This window comes from Onychomys torridus, chromosome 13, assembly GCF_903995425.1.
Source record: "Onychomys torridus chromosome 13, mOncTor1.1, whole genome shotgun sequence".
In the NCBI taxonomy this organism is placed as follows: Eukaryota; Metazoa; Chordata; class Mammalia; order Rodentia; family Cricetidae; genus Onychomys; species Onychomys torridus.
The window spans coordinates 54,003,493-54,016,234 of NC_050455.1; the positions used below are offsets into that span (position 1 = coordinate 54,003,493).

The 12,742-nt window shown below is 44.3% G+C and overlaps 1 protein-coding gene across 10 annotated transcripts in view; it reads left to right on the forward strand.

Moving 5' to 3' along the window:
• Positions 1-12,742, forward strand: part of Znf532 (zinc finger protein 532) — a 112,210-nt gene that overhangs the window by 69,509 nt on the left and 29,959 nt on the right. For 8 of the 10 annotated variants that reach the window (XM_036204297.1, XM_036204299.1, XM_036204293.1 and 5 more), the window contains 2 exons: positions 4,544-4,706; positions 9,372-9,653. The exons of the other annotated variants lie outside the window; for them this stretch is intronic. In XM_036204297.1, the coding sequence (XP_036060190.1) occupies positions 4,544-4,706; positions 9,372-9,653 (445 nt within the window). The remainder of the gene's footprint in view (positions 1-4,543; positions 4,707-9,371; positions 9,654-12,742) is intronic. 10 annotated transcript variants of the gene reach the window in all.

A 12,742-nucleotide genomic window follows, 5' to 3' on the forward strand; every position in this document is an offset into this window, starting at 1 on the left:
GATGGGAAAACTTGTGCATACTGACAAACAGCCTTTGCCTCGTGATGAATATAGCCCCTTGATTCTTTACTCAAATAAGCTCAAATAAGTCATATATCCTGTCTGTACAGCAGTTGTAAACTGAAAGTAGAGGATAGTAGATTTTTTTTTTTTTTTTTTTTTTTGGTGTTTCAAGACAGGGTTTCTCTGTAGCTTTGTGTCTGTCCTGGACTAGTTCTGTAGACCAGGCTGGCCTCGAACTCACAGAGATCCATCTGCCTCTGCCTCCCGAGTGCTGGGATTACTGGCGTATGCCACCACTGCCTGGCCTTGAGGATAGTAGATTTTTAAGATAAGTTAAGACAATATTGCTCACATTTGAGTACAGTAGTCTAGAATTTTCATAGCTTTACTTAAAGGAAGCACTTTACAGGATATAGTGGTCCCTTGCCCTTTATCCACAATTTTAATTTCTGAAATCTCCATTAACCAAGGTCAGCCGTGGACTGAAATTATTAAATGGAAAATTCCAGAAGTAAACAAGTTGTCGGTCTAGATTATGCACTATTGTTGATAGTGTCATGGAATGTCTTAGTGTCCTGCTTCATCATGACACCAGCACCCTTTGCCCAGCGTCTCTATACAGTATGTGCTGCCTACCCGTTGGCCAGTTCTTGACCAGCGTGGTTATCGGATTGACAGTTGTAGTACTGTGCACAGTACTGTGTGCAGGTAGCCCCGAGTGTACTTCACAGTACCCCCAAAGTGAGAGTAGTGGTACCAGCCCCACCTAGAGAGGCAGAAAAGTGCCTCCTTTAAGACAAGTCGCCAAAGTTCTAGACTAGTAAAGAAGGGTCAAGCCGATGTAAAGTCCACGATGAGAGCAGATGTTCTCTCTGTGAGCCGGTGAGGGGAGAAGTGCAGTCAGCCGTGGTCATCTGTCACACCCGACCAGGAGAAGTGACAAGCGGAAGTGCCCTTGAGATGGTAAAGGCACCAGATTAGAGTGTTCGTGTCTCTGTGGCTTCCGGACCCCACTGCGAGGGTCTTAGGATGGATCCCCACAGATAAGAGGGAAATTGTCTGGTCCAGTTCATCATTCTCATAACCCACTCCCCCTTTCATCCCTGGGAGTAACAGGACATTATGACCTGACACTCCTAAAAGTCACAAGCACATAGCTCCTGCTCAGGGTAGTGGTGCTGGTCACCTGGCCAGCCAGTTCACAGACTGGATTCAGATCGTCCCAGTTGCCTAGACACCTAGACAATGTATTTATTTATACTTTCCAAGATTCTGACCAAATCCCCACCCCACCCCCCATGCAAAAAAAAAAAAAGCAAAAGCAACTTTTCATTCTGGGATGGCCTTCCCTGTCTGTTCTGCTTTTTCGGAGTCAGCCCAGGGCCTGCTCTCATCTGCGGGAATCTTGCAGAAATGAGGCTGTGCATCTTCTCAGTGGGCCACACGGGCCCAGTGGGGGCTCAGCCGCAGTCACCTCTCCCGACAGCGCTGCTGCCAGCTTTCATTGGGCCTGTTGGTTTCTGCTGTATTTCTGTCACCTCTCCCCTTCGCATTCTTTAGTGCTTCTTGTTTGTTCTGCTTTTTGAGACGAGATCCTGCCGTGCAATTAGGATAGCCTGGAATCACCCCTTTCTGCCTTTGCTGGACTATAGAAGCTTATCAGTGCTCTGAGCTCATTAGTGTTTCATTGGAAGGGTTATTTTGATAACATATCAACAACTTGTTCAATTTCCTCAACAAATGATAAGTTACTCTGTTGTCTTTGGTTTTAAATTTTTCCCTAAGAGAATGTACCATGATGAAAATGAGTGTTATACCTGTTTTTTTTTTTTTTTTTTTTTTTAAGATTTATTTTTAATTGTGTGTGTGTGTGTGTTTGAATAATGTGCATGCACATGTATGTGGATACATGCATTACCAGAGGTGTTGCATCTTCCTGGAGCTGGAGTTAAGTCCTTAGAAGAGCAGTACAGGCTCCTGATAACTGAGCCATGCCCCATGCCTGGTGTTATGAAATACTGAGAGAGAGTCGTAAGTGAACAATCAGTCCAGCTAATAAACCCCAGTGCTTCTCTTAAAGCTCTTCTTCCCTTCACCAGTTTTCCATGTATCTTAAAAATTAATCTTTTAAGCAAACATACAAAGTGAGAGGTCGTATTACGGCATTTCCATTTCCATATAGACACCATTATGAGGCTATATCTCCCCGCACCCCCAGGACCAAACCCAGGACCTTGTGCTTGCTAGGCAAGCGCTCTACCACTGAGCTAAATCCCCAACCCTGAGGTTATTTGAAAGATTTATTTTTAATTGTGTGTGTGTGTGTGTGTGTGTTCACACACATGAGTACAGGAAGCCAGAGATCCCCTGAAGCTGGAGTTAATAGGCAGTTGTGAGCTGCCTGACATGGGACCATGATGAGACCAAACTTGGGTCCTCTGCAAGTGCATTACGTACTCATAACTGCTGAGTCGCCCTGCAGCCCAGTCTCTTTTCTTTCTTCAAATGCTTACCTTTTGATTATAGGAAACCCATAAAATAAAGATAAGCAGAATAACAGCATGCACATACTATCCATCCCTAGAGGTGATGATAATTTTATGCTTTCCTCTACCTGTTAAGAAATGTGATCTTGAGTCTGGAGAGATGCCTCTAAGATTATGAACACTTCCTGCTCTTCCAGAGGGCCTGAGTTCAGTTAGTAGCACTCATGTCTAGAGGTTCCCAACTGCCTGTAGTTCCAGCTCCCAGGGATCCAGCACCCTCTTCTGACCTCCAAGGATGCCTGCATATATGTGGCATTTATATATACACACCCCAAAATAAAACAAGTCATTACTAAAAAAGAAATGTGCCCATATCATAATATACTGCCTTGTTTTAATTTTCCTGAAAGTCTTTATAAGCAATTTCTTTCAAAAATGTCCTTCTGTGGTTGCTCTATGTGATGTTTTAGTTCACTGGACATTGAGCAGTTTCAAACAGTAAGGAAATGAGCATCCCTGGGTGCCTGTTGCTGTCATGGTGAAGCATCACTGGGTGCCTGTTGCTGTGATGGTGAAGCACTGGGCTGTGTTAGGAAAGCCTGTCAGCAATGAGCTGGATCTTTCTCCCCATCTTCAGTTGAAGGTGAAAGTGACTAAGACCTTGGAAAAACATGTGGCCTTCTGGTTACATTTGGAAGCCTTCTATGAGAGTTAAAGCTAAAGTTACAGTGTTAAAGCTATAATTTTAAAAGAAATCAATTTATTTATTTATGTATAGATAGTCTTGCTGTTTAGCCAGAATGATATTTGCAGTATGAGCTGGTCTTGAGTTCATAGCAACTTCTCTGCCTCATCTTCCCAAGTGCTGGGATTAAAGGCATATATCACCATGCTGGGCGAAATTACAATTTTTTTTAGTTTTCGACAGCATTGCCCAGTGGAGTTTGAAGCTATGTGAGGAGCTATCTTAAGAACACACTCGGGCAGTGCGGATGGGTATATGAGGCTCCCTCTTAGCTTCGCTGTACAGTTTGAAGTTAAACTTATCCACCCCCCCCCCCCCCCCCCGCTTTTCTCTGCAGTCAGCTTGCCTTCTTTGCTCGGCTGCTCCCTAGGCTCTGTGCCCGGCCCACGGTTCTTCAAAGGGGCCAGGTTCCACAGGCCTCCCTAAGGACCAGGTTGAGCCAGAGCAGTTGCTAAGGAGGGGGGTCTGCTGTGTCCCAGCTGCATACACCCCAGTGCCACCAAGCACCTCTCCCCGCACTTCAGGAGAGGTCTAAGAAGGTGGAAGAGTCTTGTTTAGAACATTCCAGGCTGTTGAACAGTAAGGAGGTGGCTTTGGATAAGGCATTTGGTTTGGAATAGTATCTAGTATCCGGGTACTAAAAACCATTTTTAGGAAGCATTGAGTTTTCCTAAGCTGTGTTTTTTTGTCTTTTTAGCTCTGTAATTGTGTACTGGTATATAGTTTTCTGTCTTAAAACTGGTACAGAAATTCAAGCGTGAAATTGCTGATTTTAAATGTAAATTTGAGGCAGGTTGTCCAGGTATTAGAGTCTGGATGTCTTTAGTTTATTAATCGAATTCTTTTCCTAGTTAGGGCACCACATTGAGCTGTATTGTTTTATTTGACCTTACAAAAAAATTGCCCCACATCCTTTTTCAGGTTAGGATGCCACTGTTTAGATGTGTTGCCTTTTTCAAAAGAAGGGAAGGAGGGAGAGAGAGAGAGAGAAATTTTGATTGTTTCTTGCTGTGTGTACCAGTACTGAGAGATTTTGTACAAACGCCCATCATAGCCTTGTGAGGCAGAAAATGGTCACTGAGATTTCTAAACAAATGTCGCTGAATGTGCCTTAGTCAGAACTGAAGCCTTATATGTGTGATTGAATGATGCCAGTTGTCTTGAAAAGTTTGTATCACAGCTAAAATGTTCTTTTGTTTGTGTTCTTTCAATGGCTTCTACCTCCCGAGTTCCTTAGATGCTAAGCCGTAGCTCCTTTGACTGAGACGAGGCTGACTGACTGTATCTCGCTGCGCTTCTTCTGTTCTAGAATAATCTATAAGTGTTCCATGTGCGACACTGTGTTCACCCTGCAGACCTTGCTGTATCGCCACTTTGACCAGCACATTGAGAACCAGAAGGTGTCTGTTTTCAAGTGTCCAGACTGTTCTCTTTTATATGCACAGAAGCAACTTATGATGGACCATATCAAGGTGTGTGTGCGCGTCTCTCCTCCGTCTAAGCGAACTACAGATACATGCATGGTTGTAGGGCTCTGGCTGAGCTGCAGGTTTCTGTAAAGCATGCTGCTATCTAGGGAAAGAGATGGGCACTGGCCCATGCCACATTCTGTCCTTGTGTTCAGTTAGCTTTGGGGTGCCCTTTTTCCAGGAGTCCTGTCTCCCAAAGACTGCTGACAGAGAACTAGTGTGCATGCTCTGGTTTAAAAGAACAATAAAATTATTAGGGCTCTTTTTTATTTACATGAAAATGATGACTGTGAAGTTTTCTTTAAAAAAAAATAAGGTTTATTTTTGTTTTAGTTTGGGTATATGTCTGTGTGTGATATATGTGCATGTGAATGTCCTTGGAGACCAGACTTCAGATAATCTTGGATCTGGAACAAGCAGTTGTGAACAGTGTGGCGTGGGTGCTGGGAATTGAACTCAGGTCTTACGTAGGTGTAGTGTATGCTCCTAATCCTAACAGCTTCTGTAGTCTTCTGTTTTGAGAACTCTGTCATATGGGATTAAGAAATAGAAGTTTTGATAAGTTATGCTAATTTATACAAATATTGGTACATTAAAAAAATCGAGGTTTACCCCTTGAAATTATATAAGCACTTAAATTTGCATTATATTTGATTTAGTCTTTCATTTTTTTCACACTATAAAAATAGCATGTAATTTGGTCATGATGGCACACACTTTCAATTGATGGTAGAGGCAGGAGGATCCCCATGAGTTCTAGGCTAGGCAGGGCTGCATAGTTATACCCTATTTTTCTTTTTTACTTTTAATTTTGCTACGTGTATATATGTTTTGTCTGCATGTATGTATGTGCACTATATTTGTGCCTGAGGTCAGAAGAGGGCATCCGTTTCCCTGAAACTGGAGTTATAGATTGGTTGTGAGCCACCATGTGGGTGCTAGGAACCAAACCCAGGTCCTCTTCAGTGCTCTTAAGCACTTAATTGCTGGTTTTAAATATTTAGGGTGGATTGGTTGTTGGACCTGATGTGGCAGTTGGTGTAAGTGTCTTGTTTGGATTCTTGTATCCACCCCTCTAAAGAGGCACCATGCTCCGTTTTCAGTCTCAAAGGCTGGTACGTAATTATAGCTTGCTTTCTTTTGAAATGGACAGGGTCTTACGATGACTCTCTAGCTTGCCTTGAATTTACTAAGTAAATCATGCTGACCTTGATTTCCCAGAAATCTTCCCACCTCTGCCTCCTAAGTGATGGGATTAAAGGCTGGTGCTGCACCTGGTCAAGTCTAGCTTCTTACTCTCCCGCTGTGAACAGGAGGCAGGCATGGAGGGAGGAAGTCGCCTCTTCCAAGCTTCTTGTTGGCTTTCTGGAATGTAATCTTGCATCAGGAAGTGGTGTGTGTGGTGGTATAGGAGGTTCTTCTTGTAATCGTGAATGTGGATGAATACAGTCCCCAAGGAATAGAGATTGAGGAGGAAGAATTGTTTTTAGTTATCCCAACCTTTACCAGCCTATACGACAAGAAAACAGTGGGACTGTTTTCATTTTAAGTACATTCTAGTGTCTTAAACTTCTGTTACATTATGCTTGGTAGGTAAGAATAAATACAGTGTTTTAGAGGCACCTTTATGTTTAAAATGATGCGTCTCTTGCTCCATATTTATCTTGCCTGGTACCTGTGATGCAGTCATAAAGGAGAACTGGAATAGAGATGTTGGAGAGAGTGGGTCATATTCTCTCTCTCTCTCTCTCTCTCTCTCTCTCTCTTGCTCACTCTCGCTCTCTCGCTCTCTCTCGCTCTCTTTCTCTCTCTGTCACACACACACATTCTCACACACACACTCTCACATACACACATTCTCTCACACACACATTCTCTCTCTCCCTCCCTCCCTCCTCCCTCCCTCCCTCCCTCCCTCCCTCCCTCCCTCCCTCCCATGCTGTCAGGTGGCTCTCTATTACCTGATTCATAGCATGTGTCCGTTCTCCCAGGATACGTATTTACTTTGTAGGTCCTTACCCTCCGTATATTGACATTCGCTGTCAGTCAAACCTTTAACTTATAGTCACCCTGGTTAGCTGCTGTTTACAGGAGCTAAGGGAAAATCATTTCTGAAAGAATTAAGTTGTATTAGTTTTTTTTTAAATGGTTCTGGGGATCAAATGTGGGCCATGCATATGCTAGACATATTTGTATTCCTTTCATTGCATTACTATTATTTGCAATGTGTAAATAAATGCACAATAAATAACTTAGATACCTGTATTTCAGCACGTATCTGCTCTTGTTGTCTTGGTGGAATCCCTACTTCTTGGTGATTTCTGCCCTCAGGATTACTTTACAGAGGAGACATATGTCCCTGCCCCTCTTCCATTTGCCTTGAAGCTTACAGAAAGTTTGAGGCTTGAGGATTTGTTCCTTGTGTTTTAAATGGTTAGAAATGTTAAAAACCCAGGGGCTGGAGAGGGAGTGCAGTTGTTAATGGAGAGAGGACTGCTGGGGTTGACTTCATGGACAGACAGACACAGACACACACACAGACACACACACACAGACACACACACAGACACACACACACACACACACACACGTACAACAGGTAAGTTATGTACTGAGGCACAAACTAGCTACCCTCTGTGCACACGGAAGTCTGTCATGTACATGGAGAAAAGCAGGTGTGACCATAGGGAAACTGTCTGCCCTGTTTTTGCCTGCTCAGAGGGCCTGGTCTGACATTGCTCTCAGCCCCTTGGATGGGCCAGTTGATGCTTGTGTGCATGGAGAGCTGTGGCTTCTCCTGGTGAGACTACCACACAACAACTCCCTTTTCCTCCTGGGAAGGACAGTGTGCAAGAAGGCCACTAAGGCTGTGCTGTTTAGCTAAGCCCTCTCTTAAAGCATCCTGGGGAGTTAGAATGATTGATGTCCTCCTTGACAACTCAGGAGGAACTTGGGGCCAAGCCTTCTACAGAGCCAGTCTGTTGACTTCGGGGACCTGGGTGTCAGAGCTACTGAGGGACAGCTGCCGTAAATGTACTCTTGTAGGCACAGGGCTTCCGAGGCAAGCCACCAATCTGTCCCCTTATCAGGAGAGAAGGTCCCACTCACAGATAACCTGTGTCTTGAAGCACAGACTCATTGCCTTTAGTATACAGACAACAAAAGTCAAAGTCTTTAGAATCAATTGCATCAGTAGGTCCTAGTGGTAGCCCATCACCTCAGCTACTGAGTCACAAGTTCAAGGCTTGCCTGAGCTAGAGTGAGTATGAGGCCAGATTGGGCAACTTGGTGAAACTGTTTCAGAATAAAAAATACAAAGGTGCATATCACAGTATGGAGTGCTTGTCTGGAATGCTCGCAGCCCTGGATGCAGTGTTTAGGACTGCAAGGGGAAAAAAAGAATCATTGTACTGATTTTGTCTCACCCACATTTGAAATCCTGGCAGTTTGTTGACTATTGTATTAATGATAATAAACAGCCACACAATTTTTAAAGGCGTTTTGAGTACCTACTCGGTACACTCCTCCTAGTAAAAGTGACTGAGAGGTGAAAATTACCCCCAAACCCTGGCAGTACCTGTACCTAAAGGTACAAGTATTCCAAGAGTATGAAAAGCAGTATGTCTTGCTGGATCCTGGGCCTTGGATACCCTTTTGCACATTAGCCCATGTACACAGTTCTGCAAGCAGGAAGGTAAAGCCATCTCCAGAAATGGTCGGCTACACAGAGGACTTGCTCTTGGCCAGCCAGGAAGGGGGATACTAATATGTTCCAATACAGGGACCTGTCTTCAGAGAGTGTTAAAATGGCACTGATGGATAAGCCTTGAGAAATTATTTGGAACTATGAGTAAGGCGGCTCAGTGTGTAAAGGCACCTGACAATGTGCGTTTGACCTCCAGGACCATCCTGAATTCCATGTGGTGGAAAGAGATGCTCAGCTCCCAATAGGTCCCTGACTTCCACATGTGCACTCTGCCATGTGTGCACCCATGCACATAAACACATGCACACAAAATAAATGTTCAAATAACCGAAACAGAAACATAGCTTAGGGCAGTCATTTAAGTTATCTGTTATGCTTCTTTATGGGGCTGGTGAGATCACTCAATGGGTAAAGGTACCTGCTGCCATCCTGATGGCCTGAGTCTCATCCCTAGGACCTACCTCCACACATGTGCCATGACATATGAGCCCCCCCCAACAAGTAAAAAAGTTGATGTTCCTTTACCCCACCCCCCACCCCCCACTTATTTTTGAGACAGGTTCTCACTATATCACCCTGGCTTGCCTAGAACTTGCTATGTAGACCAGGCTAGTCGCAAATTCACAGACATCTGCCTGCCTCTACTTCCTGAGTGCTGGGTCTAAAGGTGTACACCATCACACTCAGCTCTATAGTGTTTTTAAATTCATCTTGATTTATTTAATTTTTTTGTGATGAAAGTTTCACTGTGTAGCCCAGGCTGGCCTGGAACTTGTTGTATAGAGATCTTTCTGACTTTGCCTCCTGAGTGCTGGGGTTACAGGTGTGTGCCACCATGTCTGACCACTCCTTTATGCTTTTAAAAACGTATGTTTTCAGTTTAGGATATAGTTTTGAATGATTGTCATTCTGTTGACACGGTGTGATTTATGATAGGCGTTTCTTTTCTTTTTATAATGCAGTCTATGCATGGAACATTGAAAAGTATTGAAGGGCCTCCAAACTTGGGTATAAACTTGCCTTTGAGCATTAAGCCTGCAACTCAGAATTCAGCAAACCACAGCAGAGAGGATGCCAAGGCCATGAATGGGAAAGAGAAATTGGAAAAGAAGACTCCATCTCCTGCAAAGAAATCCACAGAGTCTAAGAAGATGGCCAGTCTCGGGTGGACGTGTTGGGAGTGTGACCGTCTGTTCACACAGAGGGATGTGTATCTCTCTCACATGAGGAAGGAGCATGGGAAGGTCAGTGAGAGTGACATCCATGCTCTGGCAGCAGGAGGAGCATCTGTGCTGGCGAGCCACTGAGATTCAGTCTGTGGCTCTGTCAGGAGTTAGGATTAGTGTGACCTCGATGTCCGTGTGCCTTACGTTCTGTATCTGTGGATTGGACATTCTCAAACGCTCCCAATCTCAACTGCCTTCTGTTGTGTACCAATGGTAGGAGTAGCTTGTCTGTCAGGTCTGTTGGTAGCTAAGGATGCTGTGAGGAGCTAAGGCAGGGATCAGTGTGTACCGTTTGCTCTGTAACCAGCAAGGAAGAGAAGGGTGGAGAGACAGTGGTGATGCCAGTGCTGCTGGTGGCCCTGTACGTCACCCATCCTTCTTTGAGTCTGTGAACAAGGACAAGCCTCATTCCTTACAAAGCTTTGCAGTCCAACTCCTGAGACAGTCCCCAGATGACTGTACGATGACTGTCCACTCTTTTATGATTTATTTGTTTTCACTTTATGTGTATGAGTGTTTGCCTGCATGTCTGTGCACCACGTGCATGCAGTGTTCACAGAGGGCGTGAGAGCGTGCCTGATCCCCTCTTGTGAGCTGTGAGTGCTGGGAATTGAACAGAAGCTTTGTGAGAGAGAGCAGCCAGTGCTCTGCCTCCTGAGCCATCTCTTCAGCCCACGGTCTCTTTTTGAAATAATAACTACACATTTCTAACTGAAGAAGTTTTAAAAACCACCTAAAAGGGCCAGTGAGATGACTCAGCAGGTAAAACACTTACTCTGAGCCTGGTGACCCGAGTTCAATCCCCAGGACCCACATAGTAGAAGGAGAGAACAGACTCCTGCAAGTTGCCTGTTAACTGCCACACTCATGGACACATGCATGTGCATGCACACATAGAGCAAATCAGTGTAAATATGAGACTTGATAACATGAGCAGAATTACTTTTGATATTACCTATTACTGTATTTGGATACCATATCATTGTTCACATTTTCTGATTGGTTAGGATCCAGAAAGAATCCTTATTACATTTAGTTACTGTATGATTCCATAGCAGGATTCTCTCAATTTTAATTTTGAATGTGCTATTGGATTATTGTGAAAATTAAATTGTTTTTGTTTTTTTGAGACACGGTTTCTCTGTGTAGCCCTGACTGTCCTGGATCTCACTCTGTAGACCAGGCTGGCCTTGAACTCACAGAGATCCACCTGCCTTTATCTCCCAAGTGCTAGGATTAAAGGCATGCGCCGCCATCACCACCGGGTAAAAATTAAGTTGTATAACTGATGGGTTATCTCTATCGGTACTGGATTTGAAGTCTTTGTGTGTGTGTGTCTTCCATGTGTGAGTGTGGGTACGTAGATGCTGTGGCTGATGTAGAGGTCGGAGGACAGCTGTGGGTGTTGGTCCCTCCCCCCGCTTGTTTGAGACAGTCTCTTGTTCACCACTGCGTGCACCACACTAACAGGTCCATGAACTTCCCGGAGTTCTCCTGGCTCTGCCTCCATCCAGCTCGCTGTGGGAGTGCGGCATGCCAGGTGGAGCTCTCCATGGGTTCTGGGGGTCCAGACTCAGGTCCGGTGCTCGTTTGGCAAGTGCTCTGTCCACCGAGCCATCTCCTGAGCCTCAGGATGAAATCTGTAGATCAGAATATGGCCTGGGTACTTCATTATTATTATTATTATTATTATTATTATTATTATTATTATTATTGGTTTTTTGAAACAGGGCTTCTCTATGTAGCTTTGCATCTTTCCTGGAACTTGCTTTGGAGACCAGGCTGGTCTTGAACTCACAGAGATCCACCTGCCTCTGCCTCCCGAGTGCTGGGATTACAGGCATGCACCGCCATCACCACTTGGCCTTTATTATTTTTATATCACATTTATGAGGAATACAGCTTGTCTCACTTTTGACGATTTGAAAACTGATTTGTGGGTTCAAAGGCATATTTTTAAAGGCAAAACATCAGTTTATTGCTTTAACTTTTGTCTTGCTTTGTCCTTGGGAAACTATATAAAGATATTCATGAATTGATTAGCAACTAGTTTATCCTGGACCTCGGAGAAGTTATTGATATGGGGTATTAGTCACATTTATTAATCAATCTCATTTATTTATGCTCTTTGAGTCACTCACAAAACAACCGTGTTGTTACTTTTGACCACCCAAATGCTGTAACTCTTGACCCATCCCACGGATTCCCAGGGGTACGCAGCGTTTCTATTGCATTCGGTTGAGTACATTGCGTTGCTAGATGAAGTAAGCGTTCATTGTGGGATGTGTCCAGCTTCTTCTAGGCAGCTGTGCATTCTTGTGGAGTGTTCTCACTGGCGGCAGAGGACATCTTCTTTCTAATTTTCCTCCTGAGAACATTTTCTAAGGTAAAGATTGGACCATGTCTCTTTCTTTCATAAAGCAGTGTGTTCCCATCACTCTCGAGAGTCAAGTCTTGGTCAGGGCCTTCCTGGGTCTGTTCCCTTGGCAGCCCTGTGTGTCTTCACTGGTTGCACCCTGGGCAAAGAAATCCTTTCAGTGTCCTGAATGCTGATCGTTTGTTTCTGGATCTCTTCAGGTGATGACTGAGTAGTGTGAGACCACACTACTCTTTGTGGCTAACTTCTTATCCTTCAGGTCTCGGCACCTCGTCTAGAATTCCTTCCTTCTCAGTCCCTAACACCAAATGATTCTTCTTGAATGCTTCTGTGGCAGCTCTTCTCTGTTCCATTGCGGGCACTCTGGTACCCACCTCACAGTAGGTGGAAAGTCTTTCTCACATTAATGAATATGAGTGAGCTCTGACTTGGAAGGCATCTCACCCCTTTTAGGCTTAACTTTTTCTTTGAGTTGTACATGCTATCATCACCTCCAAGTAGCCTGTGTTGTAGGGACCTAGAAGGAGTTGTGTGTGAGGTGACAAGCAGCCTTCAGTCCTTATAGACAAAGATGAGCCTAGGCTCTGAAATATGCTGTTCTTATATGGGGACAGAGTTTGGAAAGGCTTCAGGGGAACACAGTTGTCACTCCTGTCCAGCCAGAAGCATCCAAGTTTGCTAGTTCACCTGATGAAATGCCATTGTACATTGAAAGGACCAGCCAACCTGC